The 17,649-nt window shown below is 46.1% G+C and overlaps 1 protein-coding gene across 5 annotated transcripts in view; it reads left to right on the top strand.

Moving 5' to 3' along the window:
• The window catches only part of CGNL1 (cingulin like 1), a 156,614-nt gene that overhangs the window by 110,221 nt on the left and 28,744 nt on the right, over positions 1–17,649 (top strand). For all 5 annotated transcript variants that reach the window (XM_060005909.1, XM_060005908.1, XM_060005906.1 and 2 more), the window contains exons 9-10: positions 13,558–13,764; positions 14,701–14,805. In XM_060005909.1, coding sequence (XP_059861892.1) covers positions 13,558–13,764; positions 14,701–14,805 — 312 coding nt within the window. The remainder of the gene's footprint in view (positions 1–13,557; positions 13,765–14,700; positions 14,806–17,649) is intronic.

Raw genomic sequence — 17,649 nt, 5'->3', positions numbered from 1 at the left:
TCACAGGGCGGGTTCTGAGAAGGGTCTGTTGGATGTTGATCTCGAGGTGGCCAAAGTTTTCTTTAGCTTGTAGACTTGAGTTCAGGAACCAGGTTTCCTCTTGGGTCTCAATTCATCTGCGAGGGATCTATTTTATTTGCTGGGAGACTTTGTCTTGGGAGCCTGGGGTCCTTGGTAATCAAGATGACAGCTGGCGAGGCTCTTCAGGGAGTATCGTTTCGGTTTGGGGCCCCACACTTTGAAAGAGTACTTGATACTGCACCCCAGTGGGTGAAGAAGGACCTTGGAAAGTTTAGCCTAAAGAACAAAAAACAAGGTAAGATGGTGTGAAGGAGGTATGCGGGCGTCAAGCGCTTGAGAGGCTGTCATTTGCAGCAAGGACTATGCCCTTCTTGGTTGGTCCCAGTGACATTGTAGGAATGCAGTTATCAGCTCAGCGTGAAGGAGACGTTTCCATGGCTGAGAGCTGAGAGAAAATGGAAAGGCTTGTTTTGAGAGGTAGTGGGTTTCCAGCCCCAGGAAGGGGAGGCTGGATGTCTGCTTATCTATCAAAGATATGGTGAGGGTGGAGAGAGATGGAGGGCGGGGATATTGGAGATTCAGATTGGGGTTTGAACCAGAGAAACCTGGTGTACCAAGCAGCGCTGACATTCTACCACTTTATAAGATATGAATGAGTGAATGAATATCCAGGTCTGTTTGAACTTATCTGGCGAAATAGAAACGTTGGTAGGCCAGAGAGAGAAAATAGCCTTTATCTGCTGTGCGGGCGCCATATTCTTCATTACAGAGATGGACCATGGGGCTCGTGACCCTTTCTTTAGGCCGTGATTACTACTCATGTTTCAGTTGTGAACAGGTTTAACACTCTGGTGGGGATTCAAACTCCTCACGAATGGCTCTGTGCCTCGTTCAACTTGTGTATTTATTGAGTGTAGACAATTGATGCTGAGTGCTTAAATACAATTAATAAGTTAAGTTTGTTTCCTTCCCCCCTGACATTGGATGGCTCAGAGAGGTTGTGACTTGCCTCAGGCCGAACAGTTAGTGAGGGGCTGCCCTGGAACTGGGTCACTTGCCCGTCCTACCTCCGTCGTTCCTTCAGTGGGGACCACTGTCAGTGGGGATGTCCCAATGCCAGTGATAGTATTTCATTAAGCTACCACCTAAGGACACACAGTTCAGGATGCTTTCAGTGTTTGGCCAGGACCTGGGGCAAATGGCAGATTTCCCTAGATGTGAGGTGGATTACTCCTCAGAGCCTCGCTGGAATGCGCTGTCAAAGCTGGGCTTGGGAGGAGCCTCCCGGCTCTCTGGATCCTCGATAATAGGTCAGTAGGAGCCCTGGCGAGGACCTCCCCTCACTCCTGCAGAGCTGGCCCCAGGGATGGGCCAGATCTCTGCAAATAATATCCAGGGGGGCCTCGCAAACTGATGGGTCACCCAGGCTGGTGTGCGTACCTCGGGGGTCAAGTTGGTGTGCTGAGTCGCCAGAGTCCCTGTGCAGAGCAGTGCTTGTGGTCCAGTAAATGGCAGCTGTGACTTGGCTGGGGATGGGAGAGTAGGCTTCTGGTCAGATGGGGCGTGGAGGGCAACCTGGAACCCAGGGTGGAGGGGCAGTCCCTCAGGACTGGGCCCTCCGTGGGCGTGGGGTGCCGCTTCACTGGCCCTTGATGCTTCAGGACTTGATCAGGACAGGCAGGATAAAGGGCTTAGAGTAGGGGGGATGGTGGGTATCTCACTTCCTGAGCAGCATCGTGCTGGCAGCTCCCACAGACGCTCTCACAAGAGCCCTTGCAGCCACCCTGAGAGTGGGCACAGCATTACCTCCCCATTTGCAGAGTGGGAGGCAGAGGCTCTAGTTCCGCAGCTGGTAAGCGACCAAAGCAGGGTGAAGATAATGGCGAAGGTCACTACAGTCACCGCTGTTTCTTTAGCGCACACCATCTGCCTGGCCACGCGCTGCACACTTTACATCCGCTACCTTTAACTCCCCCAGCCCGACCCCCCACCCATGTCTCTGCGTGGTGATATAATTGCTATTTCAAAGTTGAGGGGATTGAAGCTCAGTAAAGGGTAATCGACCGCCTTGGAGTCCTGTGGCTAGTAGGTGGCTGAGTCTAGATTTGAACCCAAGACTGCCTGACTCTGGAGGCCATGCTCTTTCCTTGTTATAGCCCCACTGGCTCTTTGGGATGAAGCAGTGGGAGGAGCGGATGGTGACACTAAGTGGCTCTCAGAGCTTGTACCTGGATATGACACATGTTACTTGCACCCACATTTCATTGGCCAAAGCTAGTCATATGGCCACACCTGACTTCAGGGAGACAGGCAAGCATAATCGTACATGTGCCTGGAGGGGAGAAGTACCAGTGACCACCATGGTGATTTATGGGGCCTCAATGATAGGTGCCCAAAATGGCCTTTTAAAAAAAAAACAATGGGACTTGGCCCTCGAGCAGTCCTGGGGTAGGTCTTTGATCAGACTTGGTGATTCCATCCTTCCCCTCTGTCTCTCCCAGCTCGTCTGAAAGGATAGGTGACATTCGTTTCTCCCTTTATTCAGAAACGGAGGGACTGAGTGAGAGTCCTGCCAGCAGCCGTGGTTGGGAAACCGTCCAAGGGGACGGAGGCCAAAGAGTCACCATGCCTCCTTCAGGGCCTCTGTCTAGAAGGAAATCTGCAATGTATGTTCTATAACTTCTGGGTGGTACCTACTAATTCCTTCTTGGACACCGTTTGCTGTTTATAGAGTGACTAGTGTTTTGACACTTGGCAGTATCATCCTTCATTTTTCTTGACCCATGCAGTGAATGGACGTAACACCACCCCCTTTTTTTTTTTTTTTTTTGCGGTACACGGGCCTCTCACTGTTGTGGCCTCTCCCGTTGCGGAGCACAGGCTCCGGACGCGCAGGCTCAGCGGCCATGGCTCACGGGCCCAGCCGCACCGCGGCATGTGGGATCCTCCCGGACCGGGGCACGAACCCGCGTCCCCTGCATCAGCAGGCGGACCCTCAACCACTGCACCACCAGGGAAGCCCTACCACCCCTGTTTTTAAAAAACCAAACTGTGATTCTGAGAAATTGTGACTTGGACATGACCTCAGAGTGCGCGGGTGACCATCCCTGGATTAGGACATTACTATTTCTGGCTCTGTTCCCTTTGCCTGGCAGTTAGAGCTAGCTGCTGACCCCAGCAGACTGGCCTGCAAGGAGGGGGCTGGAGACCATTCATGGGCTTTTGCAAGAGACCAGTCTGCTCAACTCTGTCCCAGGGAACAGCCTACATCTTTGAAGGAGGAAATAAATAAAGGTCACCCTTGTTGTATGTCTTAACCCTGGAGATGGTGGGAACCAGCCTTAAAAGCTTGGTGAGGGTATTGGTCCAGCCTCTTCCATCCCAAACATGAGGTCAGTCCAGATTTTCTTTCTCCGGCCCCTGTTATCATTGTTCCTGCAGCCATGGAGGCAGGGGGATGAAGGGAAAAGTTGACAATTTTCTGTATGGAAATTGGTCTCATTTAGGGGTGCAAAGGGGCGCTAATGGAAATGGTCATGAGATTAAGAGTTCTTGGTCTGAGAATTCCTCTTTAAATTTTTTAAATGGAATGATTTCTGCAACTTAGTGTTGATCGTTTCAGCATTTATGGAAATATGGTAGCAATAAAATGGGAAAGTTGAAGGATCAGCCTTTGCAAATAAGATTTCTGAGAAGGAAACAGCAGAGACGTGTGGACTCACTTAAGGCCTGTTGGCTTCCAGGTTGAGCCTTGGTTTATCTTGGAGGCATCCCCACAGCTCCCCAGTAGGCAGTGCTGTGGAGAACCTGCTTGTTTATCTTCTGTCTTCAGAAATCCTGTTCAACCTGTTGGACGTGTGTGTGCCGACAGCAAGCTGATTTTAACGGTTTGTGAAGTTGTTTGTTCTGTGTCCGACCCCTGCTTTTTTCCTGCCCCCTCCCCCCAGTATTTTTCTGGTGACGCAGAGCTCTGGACTCATGACATTGTCCGGGTGGTGTCCTTTCTGCCAGCCGGCGGCTCCTTGAAGGGCTGACTGCACCGTGGGGGGATGTCGGGTTCTATAAACAAAACTTTTACATGCTGGTCACAAGATTAGCATAGACTATGGGCCCTCATGGTGAGGGAAATGGCATCTCACAGCTGTGATGTGAGCCTTTTTTAATCTCCTGGACACTGAGATGGGACCCAGGGACACTGGGGAAATTTTTGTAAGGATTTTTAAGGAATGGAGTAAAAAAATAAATAAGTAAAGGCAGAAGCATAAGTAAAAGTCTGTAACCCAGGGCTCTGTTTCAGAGAAGCTCTTGAAATGCTGTTTTCATGGTACAAGAGTGTGTATCCCCCCACCCCCCGTTTAAATCCGGGTGAGTGTATGGACATAGCTGAAGCCTCTAGCTGGCAAGCGTGGAGCTTCCTTTTCCCTTCTCTGGCTGACTGTGGGAAGTCTCCCCTGAAGTTGCTGCCTCACTCAGAAGAAGCTGGTAGCAAGTAGCAGAGATCAGAGACAGGAATTGGAGAGCTGGGTGCAAGTCCTGGTTTGTGACTTTGGGCTACATGACCTTATATGTAGCTGTCATCCATTGTCGTCATCTTATGGTGTGCCTGAAACATTGCTACGTGCTCAGCATAACGTCTCCATTCATTATTAGAACAATGGGGAAAACCAAGCCGTAGAGGCAAACAAGCAAGGCCAGTTCAGGTCGGCCAACTCCAAGGCCTGAACGCTTGTTTTGTTTTGTTTTTAGAGATACTAGTCGCAGAATGTAAAAGTCACTGTTTCCACCATTTTATAAAGTGTACCATTCACTGGTGTTTATATATTCTCAAGGGTGGGCAACCACCACCACTATCCAAGTCCAAAACATGTCCACCACCCCCAAACAAAGCCCCTTACAGCCAAACTCCCCCCTTTCCCATTCCCCTGGCAACCACGAGTCTACTTCCTTTCTCTGTGGCTCTGCCTATCGTAGGTGTTTCGTCACTGGAGTCACCGTATGTTAAGGCCTGAACTATTACTGAGCGTGTTGCCTCTTGGGGAAATGGCTTGACCCATTTGTGTGCAGGGTATTTTTATTCCCCTGTTGGGTATCTCTGTAGGTTTGTTGTGTGGCTTAAATGATAACCTTTGTCAAATGGATTCTGTGAGCAAGCGTGAGGCATTTTATTAGCACAGTTTTTATCTTGAACCTGTGTGTGAATTACAGGCCACTCTGAGAGTAAATCTTTGCTGGTTTCTTAACCATTTAAAGGGAAATGTTTTGACTTACTTCAGAAGGACATTGTGAAGAAACCAATGATATTTTTAGCCTATATATAATCACCAAGTTACTATAGGAAAAACTGGATAATTGAATATGATTAAAAGGGAGTATCTTTTAGGTGGTTTTGTAAGCCGGAAAATCACCACCAGGGCAATGAAAAAAACAGGATGTAAACAAAATCTTTATAAAGCATGATAACTTTCCAACTCGGTGAGTTCTGGCAAGTTGGTGACTGTGGAGAGAGAACGAACTAGTAAAGCCCTGCTCCGTGGCAGGAAGTTGGTCTTTAGATGTGGTCCTCTGCTCTAGATACCATGGCAGGGACACTGGTAAAAAACCATCTGAGTTTAGCTGACAGCATTTGAAAATGAAATTTAAGTATGATGTTATAGAGGTATAAAACCTCTGGAATTCTTAGTTTAATGGTTGCCTAATACTGCCCAGTTTCTTCAAGTTCATTCTCAATCCCAGACATCCCAGACTTCGGAGCTGGCAGGGACATTGAAATTAGCTAGACTGACCATTCCATGTTACAGAGGAGGAGACTGAGGACAGTTGGAAGTTAAGTGACTTGCTTGAAGTCGTCACATAGTAACTTATTAGCAGAGTAGTCTAGTCCAGAATCCACATCTTCTAACAAAAGGAAATTGAATACATCCACTATTCTGGCTTTGGAATCAACTCCTCCTCGAAAATATTTAGGGTTTTGGTAATGATTGGACTCTCCTTCTTTACTATTCCCTTTGCCACATCTATTCCCATCTTCCTCACACACTACTCTGTTGCCACAAACAAACAGAGCTTATCAGTGAGATAACTGCATGACCAGTTCAGTTCTGAACTACAGATATGTTGGGAAAAAATGGTGTTGGCATTTGGGAAATACAGTGAGAGAATTTTTGGAAACTCTGATGTAGCTCTTAGAGTAGGGATTTTAAAATGATGTTTTTCAATGGCTCAACCCCACTTTCACCAAAAAATGGTAAGTAGGCGGTCAAAAAACAGGAAGGAGAAACCCATTACTTTCCATTATTGCAGGGATCTCAGCTTTTTGAAACTCTCATATCTCTCTTGGGGTGGTGGCGGTTTCTGACCCATTTAGAGCAAGTAATACCTATTATGCTTTCTTTAAGGGTGTGAATTGAGTTCAGAGGGGTCACGGGTTTGCATAGGTCATAGTGTGAGCTGACTGCACAGCCTGCAGCGGCACCCAAGCTGCCTGACACCCCCTCCCAGGCACTGGAGTCATGTCAAGAAGCGTAAGGGACTTGGAGAGTGGGGACCTGAGCTGTGAATGAATGTCTGCGGGAGGGCCCTGAGGTCGGAGCAGCCTCTCCTGAGTCTGGACCTCAGTCCTCACAGTGGGACCCACAGACCAGCGTCACTGGCACCAGCTGGGAGCTTGTTAGAAATACAGAGCCCCGGCCTTTGTTCTTCCTGAGTCAGAATGAGCATTTAAGAGATCCCCAGGTGAATCCTGTGCTCATTAAAATGTAAGAAGTCCTGGCTCCGAGGCCTCATGCCAGTGAAATTCCTAGTTAACTAGGGAAAGAGCAGTTTATGACTAAAATAGATGCTATTTCTTTTCCTCCATAGTTTACTGTTGCTCAAGTAAGGGGTAAGCTGAAACCGTAATACAGGGGACCTGGTTCTCCACACATTCAGAGTGAGAAAGGGACTCATCATCTGTGACCCCGGTCCTCACTGTGGGCAAGAAAGTGATGTCCGCAGCCATGCTGTGGAAAGGTAGTGACCTCCCAGCAGATGACCTGGCGTCGGGGACCCTTCGGGCACCCATCAGCTGAGCTCCTGCAGCCTCACTCGCTGGAGGGTGGGAGTAGCTGGCGACATGGAACCAACGAGCCAGCATTCCATTCTCTGGCCTCCTGGCCTCCACGCCTCAGCTGTTTTCCCTCACTCAGCAAAAAAGCGAGACAGAAAAGAAACAAAAACTGGCTGTGGAAAGAGGCCCTGTTAATTAGTAAAGCCTGATGTCTTATGTGTTGGGTCTGCATTAGGACAAGCCAGGAGGGCCTCGTCCTGTGCGGTTACTTTTCATCCGTCAGGAGTGAGCCTGTCCGAGGTGTGTGCTCTGTGCTCAGGGGAAGTGCATCAGTACCTTTGGGTGAGGAAAAACACCTAGACGTGGCCATTTGTGGCGCTGTTGGGGAGTTTTGTGCTTATCATGGATAAAAGGTTCCCCTGGCCCCAGGCAACAGTGTGAACATTTCTAAGTGTGGACGTTAACGAATGAAAATGTGCCAGCTTGTAAGCAAGTCATTATTTGCAGTGAATGGTGGTACCAGGCAAAGACTGGGGGGTTGCTTTTTCTTTTGTGATAACAATTATGTATTCCTCCTCCAACCCCCCTTTTATATCAGTAATTGGAGCATATGGTTAAAAGTCAACTATTTCAGAAGTAGTGGAAATTTAGCAATTCAGCACGTTGAAACATGCTGTTTGTCTGTTCTGGAAGAATTTTCTTAGTTGCCATCAGTTTGCCAGACCATCCTTGATTGGGAAATGAGGCTGAATTTTTAATGAATTAGCCAACCAAGAAACGTGACTTGCCCTTAAAATAAGGGGTCATGTAATTTGGACAGTACAGTTGCCCTGGAAAGACTGTTAAAGATCTTGTTTCTCTCTTTTGAGAAATCTAGGCTTGATATTGAGCTGGTAAAAATGGGCAACTTACAGTCTAAAGCCAGGTTTGAGGATTTAGAACCGTAGTAGGTAAGTGGGGCAAAGTCCTGACCTTGTGAGAAATACGCCTGGGTTTCCTTGGCTTGGTCATTAATAGCAATATCAGCCACGAGAGTCATGGCCTCGTTTAACTAGATATTTACAATGGGGTGGATAGATAACTTCTTCCCTCTTTTACAAATGAGCAAACCAAGGCTCTATGAGGCCAGGCCCAGTGAAAGGGCCCAGAAAGAGGCACAGCCTGGATCTGAGTCTAATCTGGTGGATTAACTGCAGCATCCTCTGCTCCTTCCTCTACACTCCTAGATGCACATTTTTAGAATTAAAACTGAGAATTCCATTCTTGAGGTGATTTATGTCTTTTGTCCAGGCTGAGATAATGTGTACATGTGCTGGGAGTGTGGGGAGGAGAGTGCTTGCCAAAGCTACAGGGTAGAAATGGCCCATCTTCCTGGAACACCAAGGACAGTATCTGGATATAAAAAGAGACATGGGGTGGAATGAAAGTTACAAGTGTCAACTGCAAAGCGTACATGCATTTTTGATGGAGAAACCCAAGCCTTGGAAGCAGTTCTTTGAGGTCCCTTGCGTGTCTCTAACCACCCCGCATTGGACTTCTCTGCCTTTAAGGTTGCTTGGGTGGAAAATTTGGAGAAGCACTCATGTAAGTGCAAGTCCCGGGCCATCTGGGCCTTTTCCACCCTCCCAGCTATATGTGGTGAAAAGGAATGTTTTAACTATGTAAACCAGCGTGGGAGAGTTGGTGCTCTGCTCTGTTTGTACAGCTGCTCCCCGGCTCCCGCTCTGCTATCTTTCATGGCCCAGAGGTATCCGTGAATATGCTGGGGAAGGGTTTCTGGAGCCCGGAGGAGGTGAGAACTGGGTAGGGGAGATGGTTGTCTTCCAAGTGCCTGTGCCCCTTGGTAGTCAGTCTTTTCAACAAAAATGTATATTTATTTAAACATTTTTAATACTTCTTGAATTTCATAGTTCACCATTTAAATCCTCACAAGAGGGTTTGCAATGGAATACCTCTCTCTGCTTCTTTCCATAGCCCCAATTCCCTTCTTCACAGCCAGCCAGTGTTACCAGTTTCCTGTGTAACCAAGTAAATACAGGTGAAGAAATGATCTCAGGGCAATTTTAAGGGATGGTCCAATCTTGAAAAACAAGAGAATGTAGCACATCTGCTACTTTTGCCTTTGTGGTGATGACCTAGGGTAGTGTTTCCGACCTTTTGGAGTGGAATTTGGAATTGATCTTTGTTAACTATTTCTGACTGATTGTATGAATGAATAATAGGTAAGATATTAAAAGACACATCCACGTGATCTTTTTTACAAATAGATATTACATAGGGGGTATGATCTGGCTAAATGAATCGTTAGGAACTGTGTGCCCCTTAGTTTTTATTTATGATGGAACATCCTCCCTAGTCTTGCTGTGACGTACAGCACTTAAGATCAAAACATCACAGAAATGAAGTACCAGCAATTAATTAAGTGAGGGCAGCGGTGTTTGTCCCCAGTGACCTGTCAGAGTAGATCTTTACCAACTCTGGTCCTCCTAGAGTTCTCCTGCTTTTGCCACAGTCATGAGATACAAACTTAAGCATTTGGAAAAGGTGGTGCATAGTTCAAAGTTCAGAGCTGGAAGAGTTTTGGAGTCCCGCTAGACCAGTTTTCTTTGGTGGCAAGTCACGGAGAAGAACTTGCGTTGAACAAAGGGATGTGATTTTTATTCTTTTAGGTTCCAGCACTGCTGCAAGTGAGTTAGGTACGGTTTCAGGAAGAGCAAGTTTATCCTATGGGCTTTACCTGACATAGTAGACTGGGGACGTGGGATGTGGTGGTGACGGGAACAGGGGAGCCACTCTGGAAAGGTTTGCCGATGGAGGCTTAAGTTAAATTTATTTGTAAACATAATGTGGTTTACCACACTATGAAGACACAGAGCAAAACGTATTATCGTTTTACAAATAGTCAAAACAGGACTAAGTGTCTCAACACATACACGCTCCCATAGAGGCACACTCAGCCTGTGAAATTGAGAGCTGGGATTGGAGCAGACCCTGCCACTGGCAGCTGAGTGGTAACCTGCATGATCCATCCTCCTAAGACAAATGGACTCAGAATGTGCCCTGCAACTTCCAAACAGAGAAAATACCAAGTTCTAAACATCAAAACACAGCACAGCGTCCTTTATCTAGCGTGTCAGGGTGCCAGGTAGGCCCACATCCAGCTTAAACCAGATCTGGTTTTCAGTATCCTTGCTCTTCCTGAGATTTCTGGGTGAATGAAAGATCACTGACTGCACGTGGAAGTGTTCTTTGCTTTACCAGAAGATTTAGGCAGATGTCTTTAGTCTCTTGTTCTCACCAGTACCTCGGTGGACCTCAGCTCCTCCATCCCCTCCGTCCGACTCAGCCTCTGGGTTTCCTTTGTTCCTTTTTTAAAAATCAGCTGTATTGAGATACTTAAGATACAATTCAACAATTTAAAGTGCAAAACCAATGGTTTTTAGTATGTTCACAGAGTTCTTCAACTATCGCTACAGTTAATTTTAGAACATTTTCATCACCTCAAAAAGAAACCCTGTACTTTTTTTTTTTTACAAATTATGTATATAATTATATATATATCAATGTTTATTTATAAAACAGGATCATACTCTTCATACTATTTAACTTTTTATGTATCACATCATGACTTTTAAAAAATTTTTGTTGAAATAGTTGATTTACAATGTTGTGTTAGTTTCAGGTATACAGCAAAGTGATTCTGTTATATTCTTTTCCAGATTCTTTTCCATTATAGGTTGTTAAGAGAGATTGGGTATAGTTCCCTGTGCTATACAGTAGGTCCTCGTTGGTTATCTGTTTTGTATATAGTAGTGTGTATATTTTAATGCCAAACCCTGAACCCTTTAGCTGTCATCTCCCAACTTCTCATTCCCCTCAGCCCTACGCAACCACGAATCTATTTTCCATCTCTATATATTTGCCTATTGTAGACATTTTATATAAATGTCAATATGTGGCCTTTAATGAATGACTTCTATCACTTAGCATAATGTTTTCAAGCTTCATCCATGTTGTAGCATGTATCAGTACTTCATTCCTTTTTAGGGCCAAATAATAGTCCATTGTATGGACAGACCACGTTTTGTTTACCCGTTCACCAGTTGATGAGCATTTGGGTTGTTTCCACTTTTTGGCTACCTTGAATAATACTGCTGTGGAGTTTTTGCACAAGTTTTTGTGTGGCCATAGGTTTTCATTTCTCTTAGGTACATACTTAGGAGTGGAATTCCTGTCTTATGATAACTCTGTTTAAACTTTAGAGGAACTTTCAAAATGTTTTCCAAAGTGGCTGCACCATTTTGCATTCTCACCAGCGGTGTGTGAGGGTTCTGATTTCTCTACATCCTCCCCAACACTATTATCTGTCTTTTTGATTATAGCCGTCCTGGTGGGTGTGAAGTGGCTTGTTATGGTTTTGATTTGCATTTCCCTAATAACTAATGATGTTGAGCATCTTCTCATGTGCTTGTTGGACTTTTGTGTATCTTCCTTGAAAGAAGTCTATTCAGATCCTTTGCCCATTAAAAAAAACTGGGTTATCTTTTTATTATTGAGTTGAAGAATTCTTTATATATTCTAGATATGGGTCCTTTATGAGATATATGATTTGTAAATATTTTCTCTCATTCTTTGGGTTGTCTTTTCACCTTGTTGGTATGAGGAGCACAGAAGTTTTTGATTTTGATGAAGTCTAATTTATCTATTTTTTCTTTTGTCACTTATGCTTTTGGTATTGTATCTAAGAAGCCTTGCGTAACTCAAGCTCACGATATTTGCTCCAGTGTTTTCTTTTAGAAGAGATTTATAGTTGTAGATCTTACATTTAGATCTATGATCCATTTTGAGTTAATTTTTGTGTGTGGTACAAAGAAAGGCTCTAATTTCATTCTTTTGTATTTGGATATCCAGTAGTCCCAGCACCATTGTTGAAGACTGTTCCTTTCCCCCTTGAATTATCTTGGCTCCCTTGTTGAGAATTAATTGACTGTAAATATTGGGTTTATTTTTAGACGCCCAGTTCTATGCCATTTAACTACGTGTGTATCCTTATTTGAGTACTACTTGATAACCGTAGCTTTGTAGTCTCTTATCTCTTAATGGGAAAGTTAGGGCAGGAACGGACAATCTGGACTTTTCTCTTGCTTTCCCTGGTCTGACCAGTTACTGGATTCTTGAGATCCCTCCTCAGGTTTTCAACCACACTTTATATCTCCTCAGTCATCTTGCTGGTTTCGGTAGAAGATGATATGTCCAAACAATATTAGAGAAATCCCAGCTGTTGGGCATCATAGTGTTCTCCTAGCAATGCCCGCCAGCCTTGTTCTGACTCAGTAGCTTGACTCTGATGAGCTTTCCCAGATGGATAGAATTAAATGGAACATTTGGGTTGTGAAAAGATGCTCTGGTTTCTGAAACTCTCAGATTGGTTAAGTTCAGGATAACACAGCTTCCTGTACTATTACAAAATTTAAAGATCTTTCTGAAAGGCCATGCAAGCAAGTGATTTCGGCAGATAGCTCTCCCAAGTGGGCTGTGTCGTAGCCTTCGAAGCCAGATCTTGCCTTCCCTGGGCCAAGGCATCTGCAGCACTGTTTTGTGAGTGCTGGGTTTACTGGTTTTGACATCTTTGTCATAGTGGAGAAATAAAAGATGAGAGGTCTGCTGGGAGAGGTGGAATTCTGGACAAGGCCACTTACCATCACGTTTAATATGCTGAGTCAAAAATAAAACGCCTACGTGACATCTGGAATTAACAATAATCATCCTGTAATTGTTCCCATTCCTTTCTGTTACGGATTGTGTGCCGCACATGCTCATTTTCAGATGGTAGTACCTAGAGCTCGCGCCGGGAACTGTACCATAATTTAAGCAAATTTTCATTTCCATTTTGTGTTAGACATTAAAAAAAAAAAACCCTGTAAGCAGAAATTGCCCTTCATCAAGAGCTTCTACTAAGAGGCCCTGCACATGGTGAGGGGTCAGGAAAGCGAACTCATCAGTGGTTATAAGAACAGGTTCTGGATTCGATCTGCCCGAATGCAGATCCTACCTGATTTTCTCCTACCTGAACTTGGACGAGTTCTTCAGTCTACCCACGCGCCAGTTTCTTTGTCTTTAAAATGGTGATAAGGATAGTATCCACCTCCTAGAGTTGTTAAAAGGTTGAAATTTCATGTCAAGGACTTGACACAGGCAAGGGTCGGCAAAACTTTTCTGTAAAGAGCCAGATAGCAAATGTTTTAGGCTTTGGCCACAAGTCCTGACACAGCTTTTGTAGCACAAAAGTGGCTGTGGACGGGGTGCCCCCGAATGGGCGTGGCGGTGTTCCAGTAACACTTTATTTTTAGTAACAGGCTGTCGTGCGCTGATCCCTGCCTTAGCACGATGCCCGGCACGTAGTGGGTTTTAATAAATGCCAGCCATCCACGAAGTTGGGAGCTGCGCCTTGACCCTGGTTCCCATGCTCACCTGTTCTGTGTCTTTAACAGAACGTCGAGGTCCTGGCCAGTCGGAGCAGCACCGCAGAGCAAACCCAGGTCGGGCCTGAGATGCGCGCCAAGGCTCTGCAGGAAGAGAACGAGAAGCTGCGGGAAAGCATCCATGAGCTGGAGCGCACTGTCGCTCGGCTTCAGAGGCAGGTTGTTGACCTGCAAGGTGACGAGGCCAAAGCGAAGGAAATGCTCAAGAAGTACCAGGTGAGGCTCGCTGGACCCCGAGCCCAGGCTTGGCGGTGCCGGATCCTTCTTTCCTATGTGACGAAAAACACAGCGACTGGAGAAGCAGAAAGGGATTTATTATCATAATGGAGTAGGAAAGGTCAGGGCAAGCGTGATCATCTCCTCTCTGTAACCCATCGCTTCTGTTCCTCTCTGCATGGCACTAATGGGAGATGGGCTTCTAGAGCGGCCTAGAACGGGGCTGACGGAGTCAGGGTGGGAGGCACAGGTACAGACACGGGAGTCCCCGTTTGCCCAGACATCAGACGTGTTCAACCTCTTGACACTGAGCAGAGGCCTCGGAACACCCAAAAAGGCCATCTGAACACTACCGTCGGGCCCATTCTCACTCGTGACTGTTTATTCTTTTTTTAACAGTTGGTTGACGGTTTCTGAAGTCACGCAAGTCTTAACAAACCAATTACCTGGTTTACCAGATCTCTAGAAGTGGGAGGCTGTTAGCAAGAGACACGTACTGACGGCTGTGAGAGATGGCAGCTGACGATAAAAAGGGACAGGAGAAATGTAAAGGGGAGGTGTATTCTCACAGAGCTTCCCCAGATGGTCATCCATCAGTATCACCTGAAAGGCTTTTCTAAAACTGTGTGCTTGAGTCCATTCAACACCTGTTGTTTCTGAAGCTCCAGTGCTAAGGGTAGATATTTGTATTTTCCCAGAAATCATCTCAGATGATTGATGGGGATGTTCACCTCTGGTTAAGTATGGAGCTGCAGACAGGCACACACATCTGTACGGCTGTTGTGTCCTGTCGTGGGCCCTTGACAGGTGCACTGTGACTGCAGCCTCTGCTGGCTGTGTCTGTGGATGCCCCCTGCATGCCTTTCATGTCACCAAGTCGGCTTCCTAGGCATAGCACACATCCGAGTGTATACTTGACCCCGTGTTTCCTTGTAGGGAGAAACTCGGCAATTAGAGGAGGCCCTCGTGCATGCAAGAAAAGAAGAAAAAGAAGCAGCGTCAGCCAGAAGGGCCCTGGAGAGTGAGCTGGAAGATGCTCAGGTAAACTCTGAGGGCTGTTGTCTTTAATCCCCCACAGAGGAAGTTCGAGAAGCAAACTCGGAGGGACATGTACAGATCGCCACTGGTCCTGTCCTTCCAGGCAGCTCCTTTCATAATAATAACCGTCCTGGACTTCAGACTATCTATCTAGACCAGTGGTTCTTAACTGGGGGACATTTGGCCATGTCTAGAGGTGATTGGTTGTCACAACTGGGGAGCTCCCACTGGCGTCTAGCGGGTGGAGGCCAGGGATGCTGCTAAACCTGCTACAGTGCACAGGAGAGTCCCCATAGCAGTGAGTTACCCAAATGTCAGTAGTGCCAAGGTTGAGAGATCCTGCTCTAGACATTAAAGAGCCTGACAGCTTTCCAAAGATAAAACATGAATTGTGTGAGGAAGGCCGCCAGAATTGGTCCCCAAGGCAGTGTAGCGTCAGCTCTGCGGCAGAAGCCAATTTCCTTTCTCCTCTGGGCCAATAGACTCCTCAGAGTGCAGTCCTCCAAGATGGCTATTAAAAAGAGCAGGAGAAAGTCATTTCCTTGAAACTAGATAGCTATCTCTATTCAAAATAGGCAGGTTCCTGGAAAATTAGGTTTTCCCATTTGAAGGTTAGAAAGCCTGAAGTACATTCTTTAAAAAAAAAAAAGTCTGCACGGAGGTTCTAAATAGACTTTGCACAGTGACCTCAGCGTGATCCAGGTGTGTCCCTCCTTCTACCTGCTCTGGGGTTTTAAAGAACCAGCAGCATCAAGCATCCCTCAGGCGAGCTTACGAGGAGGTAAAAGCCGGTGCTTCTGAGCAGGTAGAGGAGGCTGTTCAAGTTTTCCCTTAGGACTTGCTTGTCTGTAAGGATAGGTCGGGGAGGGGCACGTGGAAAGTGTCAGGAGATAGCTCAGGATTCATAGTTAAAAATGCCTAATTGCAGCTTTCCTTTCATATACAGCTTCAACTCCTTGGGGCTAGAGGAGGGGAACCTGCTTGCACTAGGGTTCACTCAGGTCAGCCGCGACTCAGGAGCTCTCACCCCCGAATCTGCACCTTCTCTCTTGCTTTGGACAGAGACCTTGTTTTTGCATGCAGTAAAGCCCTGTCTTTTCCTCATTTTGGTGTCTGACTGTCCTTGCTTTGCATTTCTTTTTCTTTTTCTTTAAATCTAGGTCTTTGTTATTAACTCTTGTTTGGTTGATTTTGTGTGGATGGCAGTTTCACTGTGCTGCTGTTTAAGGCTTGTGATGGCTACAGCGCAGCAGCCAAAGTGCAGGGTTTAAATCTCTGAGCTAGTTGGGCACAGAAAGAGAGGAAGAACATTTGTACTCTTCAGGGGCAAAAGCGTGCGCCTTTGTGTCACGTCCACACCAGGCACTGGGTGCAGCTATTACAGGCTCTGTCTTTATCATCTTTTGGTCAAACCAGAAAGTTTCACACAGAAGGAAGTGGTTCAGCAGCTGTGAATCTGCAACTCAAAGCTAATTCAGCGGAGACAACAGATGATGGCCTCAAGGTCTAAAGATCTTAATGTAATCGCCACCCACCCCCCATCTCTGGCTCACCATCCTTGCCTTGGAAATTATCCCTGACCTGTTACTTTTTGTTCAGGCCTGTTTTCCCAGCGGTGCTGTGATGGGGAGGGTGCTTCGTGCAGTGCGTGGCTGTGCTAGCCACTGGCAACATAATCCAGCAAGAATTTTAAGAGGCTCCAACAGTCTCACCATCATTATCTCAATTATCTGGTCTCAAAAGCAGTGCTATGAGGGACTTCCCTGGCGGTCCAGTGGTTAAGACTTCGCCTTCCAATGCAGGGAGTGTGGGTTTGATCCCCATTCGGGGAGCTAAGATCCCACATGCCTTGCAGTCAAAAAACCAAAACATAGAACAGAAGCAGTGTTGCAACACATTCAATAAAGACTTTAAAAATGGTTCACATCAAAAAAAAATCTTCAAACAAAAAACAAAAAAAGTCGTGCTGTGAAAAGTGCACCATCACTCAAAAATACTTTGCTTTTTCTCAGTTTGGGAACCAGACGGTCATTCCTTTAGTTCGATAACTTTTTCTGCATGCTTCTCCCAAAGCTGGCAACCGAAGGGAGCTTAACCCTTAGAGTAAGAGGAGAGAGTAGCCGGGTTTTTTTCCCCCTCACATAAGCATTTTACATTTCAAAATCTTTGTGCCTTTAGCAATCTGTTGCATCTTCGTGGATGATAAATGTATTTCTTTACATAGTGGCTGAAGACCATGTGAACTTAGGTCTGATTTATTATGACTCAGACAGAGACAGAGGTTCTTAAAGGGGATGCCGTTCTTGGTTTGCTTCAGCCCTACCACTTGGTTGAGGATTGTGCGCCGCTGTGTAGATCTACTTGAACTGCATTCATGGCAAAGACATCTCTGATTCCCTTGAGAACTGGCTTCTGCAGATGGGGAAGCCATAGTTCTTTCCTTCAGGGAGGGATAATGATATATTCCTCTGTACGCCTGCACCTCCCACCCTGTGTATTGAGGCGAGAGAAGAAGAAAGCCCCCATGCTTGTGTGGCACGGGCTCTGAGGAGACTGACTTCCTTCTGATCAAACCTCTCATTCCTTTCTGCACTTTGGCTCACCTGCCACTTGGTTATCGTTAATACCGGGACCTTGCTCAACCATATAGTGAAAGGCTTTGTATCCACTGAGATAATGGTCCCCAAGCTCAAGGGCACTCACTATACGTCCACCAACCTTGTGTTTTGGACTTTCCGACCTGATACATTTTCCTCAGATTTTTGTCCCAGTGTTAGTCAATGGCCTTGTCTGGCTGGTCTTGGAAATACGGTCACTGTAGCTATAGAGCATTTCACACCTAACTCC

This window comes from Delphinus delphis, chromosome 2, assembly GCF_949987515.2.
Source record: "Delphinus delphis chromosome 2, mDelDel1.2, whole genome shotgun sequence".
Taxonomy (NCBI): domain Eukaryota; kingdom Metazoa; phylum Chordata; class Mammalia; order Artiodactyla; family Delphinidae; genus Delphinus; species Delphinus delphis.
Note: the sequence above shows the minus strand (reverse complement) of the source record. Positions and strands in the feature narration are given on the sequence as shown.